Genomic DNA, 23,865 nt, shown 5'->3' with positions numbered 1-23,865 from the left:
TTCAGAGGAGGAAGATTATTCTGATGCCTTACTTGGAGGATCATGGGTGATTGCTGGGCATTATCTCATTGTTCAAAGATGGAGACCCTTCTTCCTTGAGTCAGAAAAGGTAGTTGAGAAGATAACATCTTGGATCAGAATACAAAACCTTCCTATTGAGCTCTATAGTCATCAATTTCTATCCCGTGTGGGTTCTGCTATTGGTAACATGTTAAAGATAGACCAAACAACCTCTATATTCTCAAGAGGGCGTTTTACAAGAATTTGTGTAGAAATTGATTTAATGAAACAATTAATCCCTAGGATTTCTATCCTCGGAAGCACTCTAAACATCGAGTATGATGAAGGGCTTCACCTAATTTGTTTTTCATGTGGGAAGTATGGACACAAGTTAGAGCTTTGCACAGAAGTACTGCCAGGCACAAACCAACAAAGCCCTGAGGCTAACTCTGGTGAACCGTTGGGAGCCAGTGCACTCGAAAATTCCGCCGCTGATGGTGATCGAAATATTAACAAACATACGGCTTTGTATGCACAACATGAATTTTGCTCCAATCAGGATCCCTAATGTTTTGGGTCGTGGATGATGGTTAGAAACCAAAGAAAGAAAAAACAAGCGACAGAAATCAAGGGATCTAATTATGGGAGAGATTCTCATATCTCTAAGGAAGGAAATAATACGAAAGGAGATAGTGGTAATAAAAAGGACTTGAGATTTGATATCTTAGGCGAGGAAGATATGGGTACGATGCATGCGGATGATTTGCATGAGGATCAACCATTAGAAGAGACCAAGAAGTATGGGCCAACGACATCCCTAACCCAAAAAGCCTTAGATATCCTAACCAAGTACCAAAAAGGGTACTCAAGGCTGGTGTTGGAAAGAACCCACAAAATACTAGGAAGGCCCCAAATTCCAAGAATGGGCCCACTCAACCTAACCAACCCAATAGGGGAGGTAAACTCAAACAGAAGCTTCTCCCCACCCCATCGAACTCTCTCGAAACCACATCATCCTCCTCTCAAGGTAAACGAAAAATAAAGAATTCTGAAGTTGAAGCCATGGAGTTGGCCATCTTAGAGAATATGAGAATCCTGTAGTAGAATGAGCATTGGGAAGCTTTTCTGGCGATGAAAAATTCTAGCTCTAGCTTCGAATTACTCTTAGCCATGGTGAGGCCCCTTTTCTCCTCTCAACCTTTGGAGATCCTTGTAGCAAATTTATCCCTAATCAGGGAGGTTCCGCTAGACAAACCGCCTAACGACAACATAGTTATATCAGTTGAAGACCTTATTGGAAAAAATAATCAAGTCTATGATCAAAGCATAGGGACCACTGGAGGAAATTCCCAAGCTTGATCTTGCTTTCTGGTATGCTAACCCATTTTTACCTTATCTTGTTAATGATGAATGTTATCGCTTGAAATTGTTGTGGTGCAGGTGCTAAAACCTTACCCTCTCTTATTAGAGATATCAAAATAGAGTATGATGTGAATTGTTTAATTCTGATGGAAACTCATATAAGTGGTGACCGTAGTAAGCTGTTCGTGATAAGTTAGGCTTTGATAGCAGCTTTATTGAGGAAATCCTGGGCCGGTCTGGGGGTATATGGTGCATGTGGAATTCTAATATCTGGAAAGTTGATATTTTACAACACCAGAGGCCGTTTATCCATCTAAAGATTGAGAGTAGTAACTTGCCTCCTTAGATGCTCACTGCCATTTATGGGAGCCCTCAAAGGCAGCATCGCAAGACTCTCTAGGATAGCATTCGTATTTTAAATTATGATATCAATCTCCCTTGGTGCTTAATTGGAGACTTTAATGCTCTGCTACATAGTTTAGAAAGAAAAGGAGGATCAATTAATTAGAATCCGGAAGTTTGTATTGATTTTAATAATTATGTTTTGGATTATGGTCTCATTGATATTGATTTTTCAGGATGGCCTTTCACTTGGAAAAGGGGTAACATAGCTGAAAGACTTGATAGAAGTTTGAGTAATATTGATTGGCAAATCTCCTTTCTGGAGGCTAAAATTAAACACATTTCTATGTTCAAATCGGATCACTCTCTACTCTACTTTCAACTTGCGCCATCGCTGGCCCCCAATAAGAGAAGACGCCCCTGTCGTTTTTTAGCCACCTGGCTTACTCATCTGGATTTTGATGCTTTGGTGCGAGTCTTGGGAAAATAACATCACTAAATTTCAACATCTAGAATTCAAATTTTTTTGGTCACATTTTAAGAAAGAAGAACCAGATTATTAGAAGATTTCAAGGGATAGCTTCTAGCCTTAGTACCAATGGGAACCATTTCTTGGAGAAGCTTCAATTTGATCTTTGGAAGGAGTATGAATATATTCTGATACAAGAAGATATTTTATGGTTTCAAAAGTCCCGATGTAAATGGACCGAGTTTGGGATCAGAATACCAAATATTTTCACGAAACAACTATAGCCAGAAAAAGAAGGAACAAAGTTAAAGATCTCCAAAATGATGATGGAAATTGGATCTCAAACAGTACTGATTTGGAAAATATGGCCACGTCTTTTTACTTTACTCTTTATTCTGATAATATTCTTGATTCTTCTCATATTTTAAATAAAGCCTTTCCCGTTATAAATATTGATGAGATGAATTTTTTTGGCTATAGGGTGACACCTTTGGAAACCAAAGGAAGCTATCTTTGACATAGATAGTCTTAAAGCACCTGACAGGGACGGTATTCAGGCTATTTTTTATCAGGGCAAATGGGATTTGGTGGGTCATGACATTTTCCGGTTAGTGGAGAAAAGTTTTTCTAATACTGTCGTGGTTGCTGAGATTAATGATACTCTAATTACCTTAATTCCAAAAGTGGAGGTAGTATCTAATTTAAAACAAATGCGTCCTATCAGTCTTCGCAATGTTTCTTACAAAGTTATTGCAGAGATCCTTGCTAAAAGGCTTAGAAAGGTCATGAAAAAGCTGGTGTTTCTCACTTAGTGCAACTTTGTTTCGAGAAGACATCGCTCGGATAACATCATCATGACTCAAAAGGTCATCCACTCCATGAGAAACAAGAAAGGGGATAAAGGTTGGATGGTGTAAACCCCGATTAAATTAGTAGATAATTAGTCAATAAATTAATTTTTAATAAGGAGGATTAGAAATGTGAATATTATATTAAATTAGGGTAGAGCTCATCGAAACGAGAATTTTGACACTAATTTTGAAGAAAACGGTCCAAGATTGGACCGAAAGTACCGAACCAGTTGAACCGGACCCGAACTGGGCTGTCGGTTCAACCGGACCAGCCCTATTAAATGAACCCAGCTTTGTCTTCTCCCTCATTACTGCAGCAACGAAGCTTTCAGCTTCCGGGGAGAAGAGAAACGAGAAACATTCCCGTAACCCTCACGTTAATTTCCGATCCCCGTAACTTCTCCGTCCGAGCTCCAATCGCCGCACCGTTTGCGGCCACGCGTCCACCGCGTCGAGCTCTACATTTCTACTGGAACAATTTCACTGGTAACTTGTTTAATCACTCTCAGCCCTCTTTTCCCCCAATTTTCGAATTTTAAGTGGGAATATTGAATTTCTTTGATTTCTGATGTTTTAGGATCCAATTAGCTTGAGAGAAACGTTCACTCTTGCTTATGTGAAGCTTGGGTAAGGTGAGGATACGATAATTCTATTTTATTTTCATTAAATTTGAGCTTTGAGTATTAAATTGGGTATATATGTATTAGAAATGTGTATTAGGTTGAAAATAAATAATTGGAGCTTGAAATTGTGAATACTGGAACTTGGAGGAAGCGGATTAGTTGAGTTTTGAGGGGTTGTCTTGGTTTTGAATAAATAGCTTTGGTCGTTACGTGGAAATCGGCTAAGGTATGGTTTAGGTTTCTTGCATTTAATATATAATGTTCTGTGAAAACTTAGGCTAGATGACCATAGGATAAGTTGGAATGCAGGTGTATATTTAATATTTAGTAATTTGTCGATGAATATAATTGGTTGAAGTTTATTGGATAATTAGTTATTAATTTTGGATGGTGAATGTTGTTATGTTAATTTGGAGAGAATTATAGTTGAATGTTATTGTTGATGAACATGGTTGGTTTGGTGCTTGTTGATTAATTAACGATTCGATGAATTATTGATTTGAGGTATTTTGTGTTAAAAGCCTAGGATTTGTGAACTATGACTCTTAGTTGAATTTTGGTTGTTGGATTTGAATATTGTATGAGTTTAATTGTTGATCTGAGGTAGATTTTTTGTGGAGATTGTTATGATAATGAGGAAGGAAATGTTGAATTGAAAAGAATACAGGTTTGGACCCGAACAGGGTGGCAAAGTCCGAGTTTTAGAGGAGATGCTGCCGAAATTTTATAAAAATTAGAGATTAGAGATTTTGTTATATGATTATTTAGAAAGATTTAGATTCAAAGGTTATATGGTTTGATTTTGAGTTATTAAGAAAATGAGCATGTTTTAAGTTTGATTCATTTAGAAAAGAATGACTTATGTTTTGAATTGGAACTATTGATGGACGGAATGGGAGGTGTGATAATGAAGGATAAGGATTGAATATGATTGATGTATGATGATGAATGAAATGCGATTGAGAATGATGTTGATATTGATGAATTATAATTGAATTACTTATATGGCTTATGAATTTGAATAATCTGAGATACGAGATTCCCTGGATTAAGTGCCGTGGCTTGCCACCACGTGTACCAGGTTGAAAACTCGATACTCTGTTGACCCTACGACGTAAGTGTGTGACCGGGCACTATATAAATTCCCGGGAATGTTACCCCCATTGAGTATTATTGATTATTTGAGAAAAAATTATGCATAGACTCTTGGAGATGCACGTCGGGGGACAGTCTAAGTACAATTCAGACTTGTTGGGTTGGCTGGATAACCGACAGATGAGTCTCATCAGCCATAGGACAGGCATGCATCATATGCATATTACTTGAATTACTTGCTTGTGCTCTAATTGGGTGTGCCTATCTGTATTTGCCATGCTAAATGTATATTTGTTATCTGCAGTACTTGTAACCTTCTTGTGTTTGCCTTTGTCTGTTTAGTTGTCTGTGAAAATGCATGATGGAGTTGGAGGTATGGAGGAATGGCAGTATGGGATTTAGATTTAAGGTTAAGTTAAGTTAGGATTAAATATTTTTAGAGAACCACCCTTTATGGCTTCTATTTAATACTTTAAGCTCTATAATCTGAGTGTCGGTGTTCTAGGATTGCCTCTGGTATTCCCAGGACCTTATATATTATGTGTGTGGCACCTTTACCATACTGAGAACCTCCGGTTCTCATTCCATACTATGTTGTTATTTTTCAGATGCAGGTCGAGAGGCATCTCGTTAGGCGTCTGGACTCTTGAAGCGGAGTAGTTACTGGGATATTTTGTTATGCTGTGATGTATATATATGTACTTAGTTTTCTCTCCGCATGACTTATTCTTTTTGATCCTCTTAGAGGTTTATGGAGAGGCAGGATTGTGTATATGTACTTTTGGGTATTGGATATGTATGTATATATATGTGTAAATATTCTCCGGCCAGTCTTGACTTCGCAGGCTGAGTTAGGAGCTTGATATTTTGTATCTTTGGCACTCTATTCCCACTTCTGTTAGCTTATGTTTGATAGTTATGGTTTTCTTAGCACGTAAGTTAACTCGTTCCTTGAGCGTTGCGCCTTTATTGTGCGATTTTTATTTTCCCCTTTTCTTCAAGGCTCCTAGCATATTATAATTCTTCTGCTATTATATGTACTCATTTTATTTTAGAGGTCGTAATACCACACCACATTCGTTTTACGACTTAAGCGTAAAGCTTAGTGTGGTAGGGTGTTACATTATGGTATCAGAGCAGTTCGTTGCTATAGAGCCTGAAAGACGGACTGATTGTGCTTTTGTGTATTCTCTGTATATGTGTTTATGTGCTATTAGGATATCTGATTGATATATGTGGCATAAACGTTTGTGAGCATGCATTTGGAACTTAAAGCATTAGACCTGCGATATTGAGACTGATCAACTTAATATCACTTGTTTGGTGTATATAGGGACCAGATGTCGACTCGCGGACGCGGTCGCAGGCGAGGTAGAGGTAGGACAGGCACCGTTACTCCTGCTCCCATAGGGACTGATCCAGTAGACTTTATGGCTGCCCTGGGAAATATGGCTGCAGCTATGCAGGCAACAGCCGAGGCATTGGGTAATCAGATAAATCAGGGTAATTATGGGAATAATAATGATGAGGATGGTCCTATGACACTTGCCACATTTCTGAAAGTTCGCCCTCCGACTTTTAGGGGAACCTCAAATCCCACTGATGCAGATAACTGGATTCAGGCTATGGAAAGGGCGTTGCAGGCCCAACAGGTTCCTGAAGAGCAATGGGTTGAATTTGGAACTTATCAGCTGCAAGGTGAAGCTCAATATTGGTGGCAGGGAACACGACGTATCCTGCATCCTAATGGTGCTGCGATTCCTTGGGAGGTTTTCCAGACAGAGTTCTATAAGAAATATTTTCCTAATTCAGCCAGAAATACCAAGGAACTTGAATTAATGCAGTTAAAGCAGGGACAGATGACTGTTGCTGAGTATACCAGTAAATTTGAGGAGTTATGTCGCTTTTCTCGTATCTGTCAAGGTGCGCCTGAAGATTTTGCTGAATGGAAATGTATTAAATATGAGGGAGGTCTTCGGAGCGATATTCTGAGCTTCGTTGCCCCAATGGAGATCAGGGTATTTTCTGAATTGGTGAATAAGAGTAGGGTGGCTGAGGATTGTGTGAGGAAGGCGGCAGCAGAGAAAGGGAGTTTGAGGGTGCCTTTTCTGAGGCCTTCAGGGAGGAACTTTGCTCCGAGAGGTAGGAATTTCAAACGTGGAGGTTTTGTTTCGCAGCAGACTCAGGGTCAAGGTAATTACAGAAGGCCGAATACCAATGCTAGTCAAGGAAAAAGGTTTGGGAAGCAGCCACAGCAAGATCTGAATTGTCAGAAGTGCGGAAGGTATCACCCTGGAGTTCCGTGCAGATTCAGACTTGGAGTATGCTATTCTTGTGGACAGCCCGGGCATATGGCTACCAATTGCCCGGAGAAGAAGAAGTATGAGACTGGTAGAGTGCAGCAGCCGGGGAGAGTATACACCACTTCTACCATTGGTGCTGAGGGATCTGAGACACTGATTAGAGGTAATTGTGAAATGGCTGGTAAAATCTTAAATGCTTTATTTGATTCAGGAGCGTCTCATTCATTTATTGCATTTGAAAAGGCCCATGAATTAGGATTGAGAATGGTGGTTCTAGGTTATGATTTGAAAGTATATAATGCTACTCATGAAGCTATGGTGACTAGGATAGAATGTCCACAAGTTCCCTTTCGAGTACAACAGCGTGAATTTGTGCATGATTTGATTTGTTTGCCTATGACTGGTCTTGATCTCATTTTGGGATTGGATTGGTTATTCAAGAATCATGTTTTACTTGATTGTTCTGAAAAGTCAGTACAGTTTATGCCGGAAGGGTCAGAAGCACCGGTTGTGGTGAATAGTTACTATTTGAATTCTATGATAGTAAACTGTTCTGGAACCGAATGTCAGGGTATTATGTTATTAACTGCGAGAGTATCAGGTGATGATCAGAGTTTAGAGCAGATTCCGGTTGTATGTGAATTTTCAGATGTGTTTCCGGATGATATTAATGAATTCCCACCTAACCGAGAGGTTGAATTTACAATTGAGTTAGTACCTGGATCCGGTCCAATTTCAATTACTCCTTATAGGATGTCGCCTTTAGAAATGGCTGAACTGAAGGCTCAGCTGGAAGATCTGTTGGGTAAGCATTTTATCCGACCAAGTGTTTCTCCGTGGGGAGCACCAGTGTTACTGGTAAAGAAGAAGGATGGGAGTATGCGGCTATGTGTCGATTATCGGCAATTGAATAAGATCACTGTGAAGAATAAATATCCGTTGCCTAGAATCGATGATCTAATGGATCAGTTACAGGGTGCTGGTGTGTTTTCTAAGATTGACCTGCGATCCGGATATCATCAGATAAGGGTTAGAGACGAGGATATTCCGAAAACTGCTTTCAGAACCCGTTATGGTCATTATGAGTATACAGTGATGTCTTTCGGGTTAACTAATGCCCCGGCAGTATTTATGGATTATATGAACAGGATTTTTCGACCGTATCTGGACAAGTTTGTTATTGTCTTCATTGATGACATTCTTGTTTATTCTAAGACTGAAGAGGAGCATGCTGATCACTTGCGAACTGTGCTACAAATTCTGAGAGATAGGAAGTTATATGCTAAGTTATCTAAATGTGAGTTTTGGAAGAGTGAAGTGAAGTTTCTCGGCCACGTGGTGAGTAAGCAGGGGATAGCTGTGGATCCTGCTAAGGTGGAAGCAGTGATGAATTGGGAGCGACCAACTTCAGTGACAGAGATCAGGAGTTTTTTAGGTTTGGCGGGGTATTATCGCAGATTCATTAAAGGATTTTCACAGCTCGCCTTACCTTTAACTAAGTTGACTAGGAAGGACACACCTTTTATCTGGACTCCGGAATGTGAAGAGAGTTTCCAGGCATTGAAGCACAAGTTGACTACTGCACCTGTATTGGTATTACCTGAACCAAGTGAACCGTTTGAAGTGTATTGTGATGCATCTCTGAAAGGTTTGGGGTGTGTTCTGATGCAACACCAGAATGTTGTAGCATACGCCTCACGGCAATTAAGGCCGCATGAAATGAACTATCCGACACATGATTTGGAACTTGCTGCTGTTGTGTTTGCTTTAAAGATTTGGAGGCACTATCTCTATGGTGTTAAGTTTCTTGTTTTCTCAGACCATAAGAGTTTGAAGTATCTTTTTGAGCAGAAAGAGTTGAATATGCGTCAGAGGAGGTGGATGGAGCTTCTGAAAGATTATGATTTTGAATTGAATTATCATCCAGGAAAAGCGAACGTTGTGGCGGACGCTTTGAGTCGGAAGTCTTTATATGCAGCTTGGATGATGCTACGGGAGGAAGAGTTACTGAAGGCATTCCAAGGTTTGAATTTGGGAGTTAGAGAAGAATCTGGAATCCTGTGTTTGAGTCAGTTGCAAATTTCAAGTGATTTTAAATCAGAACTTCTGAAGGCTCATCGAGACAGTGAAGCGTTACGTAAGGTATTACCAGCAGTCGAACAGGGGAAACAGTGAAGAGTGTCAGAAGGACAGGATGGTTTGTGGAGGTTTAAGAACCGGATTATTGTGCCAGATATTGGAGACCTGCGACAGAGAATCTTAAAGGAAGCTCATAAGAGCGGGTTTTCAATCCACCCAGGGAGCACTAAAATGTATCAGGATCTGAAAGCGATGTTCTGGTGGCCAGGCATGAAGAATGATGTGGCATTGTATGTATTTAAATGTTTAACGTGTCAGAAGGTTAAGATTGAGCATCAGAGACCATCAGGGACCCTTCAGCCTTTGGAGATTCCACAATGGAAATGGGAGAGTATTGCAATGGATTTTGTGATAGGTTTGCCTAGAACCCGATCTGGTTGTGACGCTATTTGGGTGGTTGTGGATCGACTAACAAAATCAGCTCACTTTCTTCCTATCCGAATAAGTTGCACAATGGAGGAATTAGCTCGAATGTATATCAAAGAGATTGTCAGGTTGCATGGCGTGCCTTCTACCATTATATCTGACAGGGATCCTCGCTTCACATCAAGGTTCTGGGGAGCTTTTCAGCGTGCATTTGGGACTCAGTTAAGCTTGAGTACTGCGTATCACCCTCAGACAAATGGTCAATCAGAGAGAACTATTCAGACCTTGGAGGATATGCTAAGGGCTTGTGTTTTAGACCAGCCGGCGAGCTGGGATCGGTATATGCCATTAGTAGAGTTTGCTTATAATAATAGCTATCATGCGAGCATCAGAATGGCTCCATATGAGGCTCTGTATGGCAGGAAATGTCAGTCTCCATTGTGTTGGTATGAAACTGGAGAAAGGAGTTTATTAGGGCCTGAGATGATAGCTGAAACTACTGAACAGATAAAGAAGATTCGTAGTCGAATGCTTATAGCCCAGAGCCGCCAGAAAAGTTATGCTGATCAGAGGTGAAAGCCTTTGGAATTTGAGGAAGGGGAGCATGTCTTTCTGAAAGTTACACCAACCACTGGCGTGGGAAGAGCTATTAAGACCAAGAAACTGAATCCCCGTTATATTGGACCATTTGAGATTCTGAAGAGAATTGGACCAGTGGCTTATAAAATTGCCTTACCACCGTACCTTTCGAATTTGCACGATGTATTTCATGTATCACAGCTTCGAAAGTATACTCCTAACGCAAGTCATGTTCTGGAACCAGAACCAATCCAAGTAAGAGAAGATCTAACACTTCCGGTAATTCCGGTAAGAATTGATGACACCAGCGTTAAACGATTACGAGGAAGGGAAGTATCATTGGTAAAAGTAGCTTGGAGTCGAGCTGGTATCGAGGAACATACCTGGGAGCTCGAATCAGATATGCGAAAGGACTATCCACATCTCTTTTCAGGTAACTAGATTTGAATTTTGAGGGCAAAATTCTTTGTTAGGTGGGTAGAATGTAAACCCCGATTAAATTAGTAGATAATTAGTCAATAAATTAATTTTTAATAAGGAGGATTAGAAATGTGAATATTATATTAAATTAGGGTAGAGCTCATCGAAACGAAAATTTTGACACTAATTTTGAAGAAAACGGTCCAAGTTTGGATCGAAAGTACCAAACCGGTTGAACCGGACTCGAACCGGGCTGTCGGTTCAACCGGACCAGCCCTATTAAATGAACCCAGCTTTGTCTTCTCCCTCATTACTGCAGCAACGAAGCTTTCAGCTTCCAGGGAGAAGAGAAACGAGAAACATTCCCGTAACCCTCACGTTAATTTCCGATCCCCGTAACTTCTCCGTCCGAGCTCCAATCGCCGCACCGTTTGCGGCCACGTGTCCACCACGTCGAGCTCTACATTTCTACTGGAACAATTTCACTGGTAACTTGTTTAATCACTCTCAGCCCTCTTTTCCCCCAATTTTCAAATTTTAAGTGGGAATATTGAATTTCTTTGATTTCTGATGTTTTAGGATCCATTTAGCTTGAGAGAAACGTTCACTCTTGCTTATGTGAAGCTTGGGTAAGGTGAGGATACAATAATTCTATTTTATTTTCATTAAATTCGAGCTTTGAGTATTAAATTGGGTATATATGTATTAGGAATGTGTATTAGGTTGAAAATAAATAATTGGAGCTTGAAATTGTGAATACTGGAACTTGGAGGAAGCGGATTAGTTGAGTTTTGAGGGGTTGTCTTGGTTTTGAATAAATAGCTTTGGTCGTTACGTGGAAATCGGCTAAGGTATGGTTTAGGTTTCTTGCATTTAATATATAATGTTCTGTGAAAACTTAGGCTAGATGACCATAGGATAAGTTGGAATGCAGGTGTATATTTAATATTTAGTAATTTGTCGATGAATATAATTGGTTGAAGTTTATTGGATAATTAGTTATTAATTTTGGATGGTGAATGTTGTTATGTTAATTTGGAGAGAATTATAGTTGAATGTTATTGTTGATGAACATGGTTGGTTTGGTGCTTGTTGATTAATTAACGATTCGATGAATTATTGATTTGAGGTATTTTGTGTTAAAAGCCTAGGATTTGTGAACTATGACTCTTAGTTGAATTTTGGTTGTTGGATTTGAATATTGTATGAGTTTAATTGTTGATCTGAGGTAGATTTTTTGTGGAGATTGTTATGATAATGAGGAAGGAAATGTTGAATTGAAAAGAATACAGGTTTGGACCCGAACAGGGTGGCAAAGTCCGAGTTTTAGAGGAGATGCTGCCGAAATTTTATAAAAATTAGAGATTAGAGATTTTGTTATATGATTATTTAGAAAGATTTAGATTCAAAGGTTATATGGTTTGATTTTGAGTTATTAAGAAAATGAGCATGTTTTAAGTTTGATTCATTTAGAAAAGAATGACTTATGTTTTGAATTGGAACTATTGATGGACGGAATGGGAGGTGTGATAATGAAGGATAAGGATTGAATATGATTGATGTATGATGATGAATGAAATGCGATTGAGAATGATGTTGATATTGATGAATTATAATTGAATTACTTATATGGCTTATGAATTTGAATAATCTGAGATACGAGATTCCCTGGATTAAGTGCCGTGGCTTGCCACCACGTGTACCAGATTGAAAACTCGATACTCTGTTGACCCTACGACGTAAGTGTGTGACCGGGCACTATATAAATTCCCGAGAATGTTACCCCCATTGAGTATTATTGATTATTTGAGAAAAAACTATGCATAGACTCTTGGAGATGCACGTCGGGGGACAGTCTAAGTACAATTCAGACTTGTCGGGTTGGCTGGATAACCGACAGATGAGCCTCATCAGCCATAGGACAGGCATGCATCATATGCATATTACTTGAATTACTTGCTTGTGCTCTAATTGGGTGTGCCTATCTGTATTTGCCATGCTAAATGTATATTTGTTATCTGCAGTACTTGTAACCTTCTTGTGTTTGCCTTTGTCTGTTTAGTTGTCTATGAAAATGCATGATGGAGTTGGAGGTATGGAGGAATGGCAGTATGGGATTTAGATTTAAGGTTAAGTTAAGTTAGGATTAAATATTTTTAGAGAACCACCCTTTATGGCTTCTGTTTAATACTTTAAGCTCTATAATCTGAGTGTCGGTGTTCTAGGATTGCCTCTGGTATTCCCAGGACCTTATATATTATGTGTGTGGCACCTTTACCATACTGAGAACCTCCGGTTCTCATTCCATACTATGTTGTTATTTTTTAGATGCAGGTCGAGAGGCATCTCGTTAGGCGTCTGGACTCTTGAAGCGGAGTGGTTACTGGGATATTTTGTTATGCTATGATGTATATATATGTACTTAGTTTTCTCTCCGCATGACTTATTCTTTTTGATCCTCTTAGAGGTTTATGGAGAGGCAGGATTGTGTATATGTACTTTTGGGTTTTGGATATGTTTGTATATATGTGTGTAAATATTCTCCGGCCAGTCTTGACTTCGCAGGCTGAGTTAGGAGCTTGATATTTTGTATCTTTGGCACTCTATTCCCACTTCTGTTAGCTTATGTTTGATAGTTATGGTTTTCTTAGCACGTAAGTTAACTCGTTCCTTGAGCGTTGCGCCTTTATTGTGCGATTTTTATTTTTCTCTTTTCTTCAAGGCTCCTAGCATATTATAATTCTTCTGCTATTATATGTACTCATTTTATTTTAGAGGTCGTAATACCACACCACATTCGTTTTACGACTTAAGCGTAAAGCTTAGTGTGGTAGAATGTTACAGATGGCGATCAAGATTAATCTTGAGAAAGCTTACGACAAGCTAAAATAGAGTTTTGTTAGAGATACTCTCACAAACATTGGCCTGCCTAACAATTTTATTGAGCTTGTGTGTACTTGTATTTCCATGGTAAAAATGAGAGTTCTCTGGAAGAGGGAGACTTTGGAAGAATTTACCCCTACTAAAGGCATTCGACAGGGGACCCCATTTCCCTTATATCTTTGTCTTATGCATGGAACGCTTATCCCAACTGATTATGGAAGCTGTTAACCATAATTTTTGGAAGCCCATCAAGCTCAGCAGGGATGTCCCCAATCTCTCTCATCTCTGTTTCATTAATGATCTAATTCTTTTTGCGGAAGCAAGCATGGAACAAGAGGACGTGATTAACAAGGTCCTTGATGCCTTTTGTGATAGCTCGGGCCAGAAAATGAACAAAGACAAAACTCGTGTTCTTGAATAACATGGGTAATAATGTCAGAACTGGTATTAGTGAGGCTCTCGGGTTTCCTAGGACAAATGATTTGGGCAAGTATCTTGGTGTCCTCCTTCTCCGTTCTAGAGTCACCAAGAATACGTATCATGAGATCATCCAAAAGCTCAACACAAGACTTAGTAATTGGAAAGCTTCTTCTCTTTTCCTGGCAGGAAGAATAACCCTGGTGATAGGGATGTCAATGGGGCGGGGCGGGGGCAGGGGATGCCTCCCTGCTCCCCATCCCCGCCCCCAGAATTAATCCCCGTCCCCATTCTGTTCTCCGCCATGGGAGAATAATTGTCCCCATCTCCGTTCCCCGCAGGGCCCCATTTCCCATCTCCCTATGTTTAACATTCATATGGAAATTATAATAAAAAATATCAAAAAATCAAAAAATAAATTACAAAATATTATTACAAATACACGAATATATATTATCCAAGATTATAAGTCCAGGAATATAACATAGCAAATCATAGTTCATAAAATAAAATCTTGAACAATAGGGTTAGGGTTTTTCAATGAGTGAAATTACTAAAAGAACCCTTATATTAGAAATAAAGTAAAGGTTATTAAGTAAGTTCAAATATTCGGGGAATTATCGGGAATGGGGCGGGGATCCCCGCTCGGATCTCCGCACCTGTATCGGGGGAATTTCGCTCCCCATCCCCACGGGAAAAATTCCCCACCATTGGGGCCCCATTCGGGGCGGTCCCGCAGGGATCCCACCTCTTAAAAATTTTTGACACCCCTATCTGGTGAAATCTATTTTCTATTCCATCCCTATTTATTCTATGCAAACTGCTGTATTACCAAATATTACTTATAATATGATTGATCGTAAATGTAAGAATTTCATGTGGGGTGATACGAAACATGTTAAGAAGACTCACCTAGTAAGCTAGAGGAAGCTCAAAGAGCCTAAATCAGTAAGGGACTGGGTATTCGCCATACTAAAGATCTCAACCATGCTTTAATGATGAAGATTGAATGGAGATTAATAAAGAAAAGAAATTGCCTTTAGGTGAGGGTATTAAGATCAAAGTACAATTATGGGAAGGTCATATTGTTAATATAAGGAGGAACGAGTCAAACCTGTGGAAAGGAGTTTGTTCATCCTGGAATGATGTGGAGTGAAACGTTATATGGCGCATTAACAGTGGCAACCACATCAGCTTTTGAAATTATCCTTGGGTTCCAAATCATGGAAACTCAGGGTTTGTGCAACTAAGGTAATAAACCCAGTTGAGGAAAACTTTCTTCTAACATATTTTCTTGATGTTTCAGGTAATTAGGATGAGAAGAGGCTTAAAGAATGGCTCCTGAATAGCATGGTTGGTAGGATCTTACCGCTGGCCCTTCCGTCCTCCTGGAAGGACAACAACCATATTGCCTAGGCTTCTTCTTTGGATGTCTCCTTTAGCTTAAAATTTGCATACCAAGTCTTGGAAGAGAACTCCACCCTTCTTGATCAAATCTTTATCTTGGCCTGGAAATGAAAAGAGTCGAAAAGGATCCGTAGTTTCATCTGGCTAGTGGCAAACAACTCCATTCTCACAAATGTTGAGAGATGAAGATGCCATCTTACATCTATTACATCTTGTCCGAAATGCAATCATCATGAAGAATCTGCATTGCATATTTTTTGAGACTTCCCTCTTGCAAAAAGAGTTTGGCATCATCTTTTTCAACATGTCGCACCGCCAGAATCCTTCAGTCTTGATCTCCGTAATTGGATTATCAACAATCTCTCTCAATGGAATAGTTGGCCATGTACTTTTGGAGTTTCTCTTTCAACCCTGTGGTACTGTTGAAACAAATTTGTCTTTGAAAGAAAGGATATCTCCACCATTGAATCATTGGGGTTCATTAATGTTCGAGTTCTAGTACACAAAGGCTTAATCTCTCTTTGCATAATGGTAAAAATTCTTCTGAGTACCTGATCAAGTGGATTGCTCCCTCTGATGAATATGTTAAACTAAATGTGGATGGATCGTTTTATTCCAGCAATAACAACGCATTTTGTGTAAGAATTTTTCAAGATCATCTTAGTGCTTGTTTGGGCACTATTATTTTGATAAAAAAAATTTTTTTTTTTATTTTTTAGCGTGTTTGACAAATTTTTAATAGTAAAAGTAATAGTACTAGAAAAATAAAAAAAACATCTTTTTTGAAAAGCTGTAATTTACATCTTTTTTTAAAAGATATTTTTCTCTTAAAAAAAGATGTTTTTCATGTAATAAATAAACAAAAAAGTACTTTTATATTGTTATACCCAAACATAATTGATAAATAAAAAGATATTTTTGCATGAGATACCCAAACATAAAATTACTTTTACTTTTCTATAAGATCTTTCAAAAAAGATAACTCGAAAAAATATCTTTTTTTAGAAGCTCACCGAAACAAGCTCTTAGTAGATTTATTAAGAGTTTTTCGTGCAACTTAAGAAGCTGCTCAATCATTCACGTCGAGTTCTGGGGAGTAATTAAAGGGTTACAAATCGCTATTGCTAATGATATGCATTATATTATTGTGGAATTTGATTCTGTTATAGCCATTTCTATGATACAAGGTAGTTTTTCTGCTTCTCAATCTTGTGCAAGTCTCTTAGAAGACATAAGGATACTTAAAAATCGTCATCCTAACTGTTGATTGGAAGCATACTCTTTGCGAGGCTAACAATGTAGCAGACATCCTTGCCAAAAGGGGTATGATCTTCTCCATGGCCTGTATATTTTTTATGCTTCATTTTCTAATATTTATTTTGTTATGTCTTTAGATGTTAGTGGTGTCTTTAAGAAAAGAAGTGCTTAATTTTTTGTTTTGTTTTTTTCCTGTCTTTTTAGGTCTTAGACACCCTCTTTTCTCACAAATATATATATATATATATATATATATATATATATATATATATATATATATATATATATATATATATATATATATATATATATGATAAAGTTAAATATGTTAGAATTAACAAAAAAACTCGTATTTAAATATACCGTTATTATTTTCACAAATAATAGATTTGGTTTTATGAAAAACTATAATATTATATGTGTATTATAAAAATTCTTAAGTAGAATAAATACAGATAAAGATTTAATATTGAGTTTAATGGATTTATTTTGTATTTTTTTAAAAGAAAAATAAAAGAATAGCCACTACTAAAATGAAAGAACTATGAGGTCTAATTCCGAAAAATAAGTAATTTTGTAATTGACCCAATATAAAAAAAAAAACACATTATTACTATCCCATCAATTCCAATAAAAAAGAGATAAATCTACGGACAACCTCTTGGTTGTTTTGATCCACTTTACGCTACTTCTGAAAAATGTAACAATCAATTGGGACATATATCAACTAAATAATATAGCTACATAATATCTACATCTATAGATGTTTATATCAATTTATATTATAGACTTTTCTTGTTGTAGTAAGAATAAAATATATAAAAATTAAATTTATAAAAATTTTACAGGATATTTTTAAAAAGAAATATTTTTCATTTCAAAGACTTTACAGATTTGACAAAGGATAGAGTAATTAACATTGGAAATAGTTTAAGTTTTTATATTTTATTTTCTTTCTCTTTTGTTATAAAATATGATACATTTAAATCAATTTGTAATCATTAATAAATAGATATTGTAGAATACATTTAAGCTAAATTTGGTAATAATTATGCTATGAATATACAAAATATCAGTTATTAAATTAATTATTTGTATAAAATATATCTTTAATAAAATAATTGATTTAATAGTTAATTTTTAGTGTGTTGTATACTATTTTTTTTTATTTGACAAAGGTGTTTGTTTTTTTGAAAAACATAAATATTTCAATTTATATTTGGTAAATATGTTTAGTTCTGAAACATGTTTTTAGAAAGCAGACAAAGAATTAGATGATTTCATTAAATAGTTCCATCTCTTTGTGCTCATTTTTTGAAAGAAATTCTAAGCATAAATCGTCTTAACCATGGTTAATGAATTAACATAAAGTACAATATCCGAAGACAATTTATATAAATATAGGAAGAGGAGATTTGTGTGTTGAAAATTCATTTAGGAATTCATGTAAAGTTAGCTATTCTTTAATTTATTTAAGTAAAAAAAATCTATTTCTATATTTAGTTTAGTTTTTGTATCATGTAACATATAACTTCATGTATAATAGTATTTTTTTAATCTCCTCTATTGAGTTCTAGCATGGTATTAAAGTTATGGTATTTTTCTTGAAAATAATAAATTTTATTTTCGATGAAATCACCGTGCTTTCCTTTTCAAGTATTCTTCTTTTTCATGTATTTTTTCTCTCCTTTTTTTTTTGTCTTTATTTTGATGTTTCTTTACCTAACCGATGACAGATCAACATTCAACATTTTTCACCCATTATTCCAACCCGCTTTTGACCAGCGCCTCGACTAGACTCGCATCAATGTTAAACATGCGTTAACTTGGACTTACTCCGTCGCTGATACAGCTTCATTAACCACTCACGTGCTATCACGTGTCAGTAGGCTACAGACGTGGTAAGTGACATGTCTACTGACGTGATTGGTGATGTGCCAATCTTGGGGACCCCTCTTTAACTATTTTAGTGTCCTTTTTTCGATTTTATCATCCGTTTTTACAATTTTTGCTCCAATCTTATTATTTTTCATCTTTGTGGGACATTTACATATTTTTATGGAAAAATTAGATGTCTTTTTTTGCCATTTTCTGATAGTTTGTTATCTTTCTGACAATTTGCCACCTTTTCATTAGTTTGCCACTTATTCAGCAGTTTGCCATTTGTTCGGCAATTTTTTGGCAGTACGCCAATTTTCCAGCAGTTTCGTCTGTGCTACCTTAGTTCCGATAATTTCGTCTGTACTTTCTCTAGCTGTTTCATTTGCGCTTTTTTGGTAGTTTCATCTGTGTTTTTGTTTCGTCAATTCCATCTGTGCTCTGTTCTGACAATTTCGTCTGCATTCGTTCTATCAAATTTTGTTGTTTTTCTTATTACATTGTTTTAAATAAGTTTCAAACTTAAGTTGCCATTTGAGTTTAAGGGGTGATATTAGAGTAATAATAACTAGTTGAGAGTTAGTAGTGGTTAGTAATTAATAGATAAATATTTATGAGATTAGTTTTTAATATTTCTATATATAGTTTAACTCTCGTATCATGTAACACACAACTTCATATATAATATTACTTTTTTAACCTCCTCTCCTGAATTCTAACACAATAATTATTTCATGCTTGTATAGAAATTCTAGTAAAATATTATTAGGACTTTTTAATTACCAATTTGTTAAAATTTTTATTGTCGAAAATAACTTATCAAATTTAAATTTTAAAAAATATATTTTTAAAAATTATAACACTTATGTTTAGTAAATTAAATAAAAAATAAATAATTTTTAATAAGCACAAAAAATAAAAATTTTGTTTGGTAAAAATTTTTAAAATAAAAAAAATCATAATAGATATAAATAAATAAAATACGATTACTTCATTTTGATGAATCTTGAATCTGGATTTGATGTACTTTCCCCCAATTTTAGAATGTTACTTCCCTCATATATGCTCTCTGTGATTGATAAGTTATCAGAAATAGCCAAAAGCAAGTATACACAGAGCAGTAATATTTATAGAAGTAATTGTGTTATAATATGTTATGGTGGTCGCTTGCCTAAATATTTTTTGATAGATCACAAATATTTTAAAGAAGTCTCGTAATTAAATATTTTGTTAGCTTTTTTTTAATGTATGAAATAAATTATATTTTTTTAATTTTTTAATTATTAATTTTTTTAATAAATTTTTTAATAAAATTTTTTTAATAAATTATTAATATTTTAATAGTCAAATTTGAATTACTTGAAAATGCGTTCGAACTAACCTTGTTCGAATTAGGTGCATTCTTAGTTCGAACCAACCTGGTTCGATTTATGAAGAACAATCAACTGGTAATTCGAACTGCCCAGGTTCGAATTACTATCATATGCAGTTCGAACCATACTGGTTCGAATTATATAAATATAGCATCTGGCGTATTACTGAAACGATTTTCAGTTTGGCTTATATACGTCAATTCTAGATGGCATTGACTTATAATGGTTTTTTACCCAGATATTAATGTATATATATTTTTTTAAAGGTAAATATTAGTACTACTAATTTATTTATTTATTTATTTTTTGGACATGTAGTAGTACTAATTTATAAAAGACCCATATTATCTTTTTTTTTTTGGTCTTGAAAGATCTATATTATCTAGTTGGACTACATTTCAGTTCAAGATAATTATTGATACCATATGTGTCTTTAATATTGTCTGCCTCGATCTAAATGTCCAGAAAACTACTCTGTAGGGCCAAACCCAAGCTCAAAAAACAAGCATTAGCTTCAGCCTCTCTCACATCAGTCAGAGAAGAGATTTGTTCTTGAACAAAAAAAGAAAAACAAAGGAAGAGGAGATCTGACATGTTGCTGCTAGGAATACTTATTTTGTGTATTTTTCTATTTTGTACTTGGTCCTCATGTAGTCATGTCTCTGTCTACGTATAGTATGAACAAGACTTTTGAGCCGTATGTCTTCTGAGTCTATTTTCCAAAAAATTAAACCAAGGGAATTTGCACTTCGCAGCTTGCAATTCGTGACTCCAAGAAGGCCATTAGTAGATAAAGAAATACTTGTTCTTAATTCCTGTATATGAATTTTAGCTCGGAAATTTTATATAGATAGAGATAGAGAGAGGGATCGGAGGAATTTGATTTGATATGCATGATGCACAATAATAACCCAAAACTATTATTATTATTAGAGGATAATGATCCATGCAGTAGATTAACAATATAACAACAAAGTTATTTGATTATCCAAATCTTTGCATTTCTCTCCGATTCGTAAACTTAGAATGTGTATAGGCAGGTTCCATCATCACTTCTAGCGGTTGGGTCGAAGTTTGAAGCATTTGGATCAGTGCATCCTTCGGGGACAGGAACACCAATTTGTTGCGCTGCTTTCCCTGCATACATTTTTTTTTTATTAAATTATTTTATGTGACAAGCACATTATTAAGAGAAGATTTTGGGTACTAACCGTAGAAAGAGCCACTCTTAATAGCATCTTGGTTGGCATCGCCAAGAGCAGCCTCGTTCAAATACTTGTCAGCCAATTGGACTCTCTTGACATTCTCTTGCTCTTGGACAAGCATGTTGCCGTACTCCAACAACTTTGCCAATGTCATCTTTGGTTGCTCGAACGTTGGTGGTCCTTCCTTTGAGTTCACTAGCTTCTTCCCAACTCCATCAACTCCAACACCAGATACCCACTTCCTCACTTCGTCATCGTACACTCTAGCCCTCAGTGCTCCAAAGAAATCTGCATTCCCAACATTAACTCACCACTATTGCCTCGAAATTTCAACATTAAGTTTAGGGAAGAAGATCAAGTTACCAATAGATTGGCCGGGGAAAGTGTCCACAAGTTTAACAATGTCCTCAGGAGGAACATTGTCGGTACGGAAGATTCCGGTGCAGACACCAATCCTGTCCTCTCTCGTTGGCGCCCAGTAGAACTTCTCCATACGGCCGTCACGAATCAAGGGAGCATAGAGGGTGGAGAAATCGTTACCGGTGACCACGATGGGAACTCGAGGATTCTCTTCTTTGTTGTACATCCCTGGGAGCTGAACATTCGTGGGGTTATCGGCGATGTTCATCAGGGTGGCGTTCACCATCTGGTTGTTCACCGTGTACTGCGTAGTTCCACCCATACGACCTGCTCCTGCGTCTAGATCGTTGATGAAGAGGCAGCACATCTTTCCTTTCTTGATTATGTCCGCTGCTTCGCGGTACCGTTGCCTTATCAGCTTTGCTGGCTCTCCGGCGTTTCCGCTTTCAAGTTCTCCGGCACTCATCATGATCGGGCTGTCATGTCATTCACAACATATGCACCATATACTCAACATGTAAGTAGTATATTACACTAGTATATTACACCAATTATCTATAAATACATATATTGTTTAACTTATTTTTATTATATATTTTATATTTTAATATATATTTTATATTTGTGACTGTGATGCTGATGATGTAGTAATAACTAACTCACTTGATTCCCATCTTGGCAAACACAAGCTCACATTGGAAAGATTTTCCCTGACCTTTGCCTCCCCAGATACCAAGAATGAGAGGAACCTGTTTAAATCATGAAGAAGTATATATATCAACTAAAAGAACTAACATATTTTAACCAACAATAAGTTAATAAAAGTTAACATGCCTTGATATTGGGCAGAGTCATGAAGTTCTTGCTGATATGGACAACAAGCTTGTCCATAAAAGCAGGAGCAATGTAAAATCCGTCCTTCGTGTTGTCCATGTACCTAAAATCAAACTCCACTCCATCGTCATTCTTTAGGTTCGAAGAAAAAAGAGTAATGTTATTTGTACATAACCTCTAACATGTTAGCACATCGTGTCATTGATTATGTTCAGATAACATTATTCATTATCTGAATGTGCCATAAAATTTATTGATCTTTGACTCACGTTTTGAGCCCGGTACTGAGGTATTCATAGGAGCTCATGACTGCATAGTGAGTGCCAGTATCCATTGGAGCTTGGAAGAGAGGATCAACCATACCCTTCCCTCTTGTGATGTCTTGCTGGTCATCTGAAATATCATAGGCCAACCCTCTCCATCTGTCCTGATCTGTCTGCTTGTCCTTGTCCTCATCGACAGCCGCCACAATCTTGAAGCTTCCAGAGGAAACCTTGCTGTTGCTGGGGATTCTTGATGTAACCTTCTTCAAGCTGCTTCCAAAGAAAGCTGATGAACTGGGAACTGATGAAGCCACAGCTCCAGAACCATTCAAACTCACCTGCAATGTGAAATTACATTAAGAGTTACTACTATATTCAAAACTCTAATCAAGTTTTTTTAACTATACAAGAAATCATGAATGGCATCTAGATATATTGATAACTCACAAATTAATGATATGTATGTATCCATAGTCCGCTTGATCATTATTTTTCTAATTTGGTATCTATAATATAACTGATTACTAATTCACACTGCATCCAACCCAATTACTATCTTAATCTTATACATAGTTTAAAACTAGAAGTGATAAATTGAGTGAATAGAATTAATTGAAAGTAACAAAGTAAGATAAAAATATCATACTGGAGTTCCTTTGACAGCTCCTATGGTTGAAACTGAAGCAGCCATGGCTGTGTTATAGTTCTTGTAGCAGCAAAGAGTAATTGCACTTGCTACAGAGAAAATAATGAACACTATAAAGACTTATTATAGTGGCTAAGTTGAGTTTAGAGAAAAGAATATAAAAGAATATTTTTCAAGATTGGTTGTAGAATCCTTAACATCCACACAGTGAAGATTAGTTTTTAAGCCACGTGGCAGACATATGTTGCCTCCAAGATATAATATGTTACCCTTATGAGACAGATATTCTTTGGCTGGAATATGAGCCATTTCCTGATCCACCAATAATGAGGAGAGTTTACTACCACACAAAATAGGAGCAATAATCCATCTCTTCATGCTCAATCCTATGGCTTGTGTCTAATTTCTTCCACAAGATGATAAAGTCGCTACAAATACTTATTTCAACTTGGTCAACTTAAACAAAAAATGTGAGGTGCCAAATTTAATTTGTGACTCGTATAAGCCAAATGATTCAATTTTCAATTTCATTAAACTATCTTGTAAGAAATGGGCATGTAATTGAATGAAGACCGTAAATGAATTGTTGATTATTATCTAGCTAGTATAGTATATTAAGGCTCCGTTTGCAAAGATTTAGAAGCGATTTTTTTTTTTTTTTGAGTAAACGATGAAATTAGCCTTTAAAAGATCATTTGTTTTTTAAATTGGTCTTCAAAAATTTTTTTAATCAAATTCGTTCTTAAAAAATTTTAAATTAATTATGTTAGTCTTTTCATTTTGTTTGTTGATG

At 36.6% G+C, this 23,865-nt stretch overlaps 2 protein-coding genes across 2 annotated transcripts; one reads left to right on the top strand and one right to left on the bottom strand.

Annotated features, from left to right (window-relative positions):
- The first annotated feature begins 6,082 nt into the window (after positions 1-6,082).
- On the top strand, positions 6,083-7,202 carry LOC148550368 (uncharacterized). The gene is made up of 2 exons (XM_088494463.1): positions 6,083-6,623; positions 7,051-7,202. The coding sequence occupies exons 1-2, from the start codon at positions 6,083-6,085 to the stop codon at positions 7,200-7,202; spliced, it is 693 nt and encodes a 230-aa protein (XP_088350589.1).
- A 13,469-nt stretch (positions 7,203-20,671) lies between these two features.
- On the bottom strand, positions 20,672-23,531 carry LOC107609124 (ribulose bisphosphate carboxylase/oxygenase activase, chloroplastic). The gene is made up of 7 exons (XM_016310968.3): positions 23,073-23,531; positions 22,433-22,764; positions 22,164-22,266; positions 21,993-22,078; positions 21,333-21,805; positions 20,976-21,257; positions 20,672-20,901 (listed from the first exon to the last, which is right to left on the bottom strand). Exons 1-7 carry the CDS (start codon positions 23,115-23,117, stop codon positions 20,786-20,788), a joined length of 1,437 nt encoding a protein of 478 aa, XP_016166454.1. The 5' UTR covers positions 23,118-23,531; the 3' UTR covers positions 20,672-20,785.
- Positions 23,532-23,865: the final 334 nt, after the last annotated feature.

This window comes from Arachis ipaensis, chromosome B7, assembly GCF_059453495.1.
Source record: "Arachis ipaensis isolate K30076 ecotype BB chromosome B7, ASM5945349v1, whole genome shotgun sequence".
NCBI lineage: Eukaryota > Viridiplantae > Streptophyta > Magnoliopsida > Fabales > Fabaceae > Arachis > Arachis ipaensis.
This window is presented reverse-complemented; position numbering and strand designations above follow the sequence as displayed.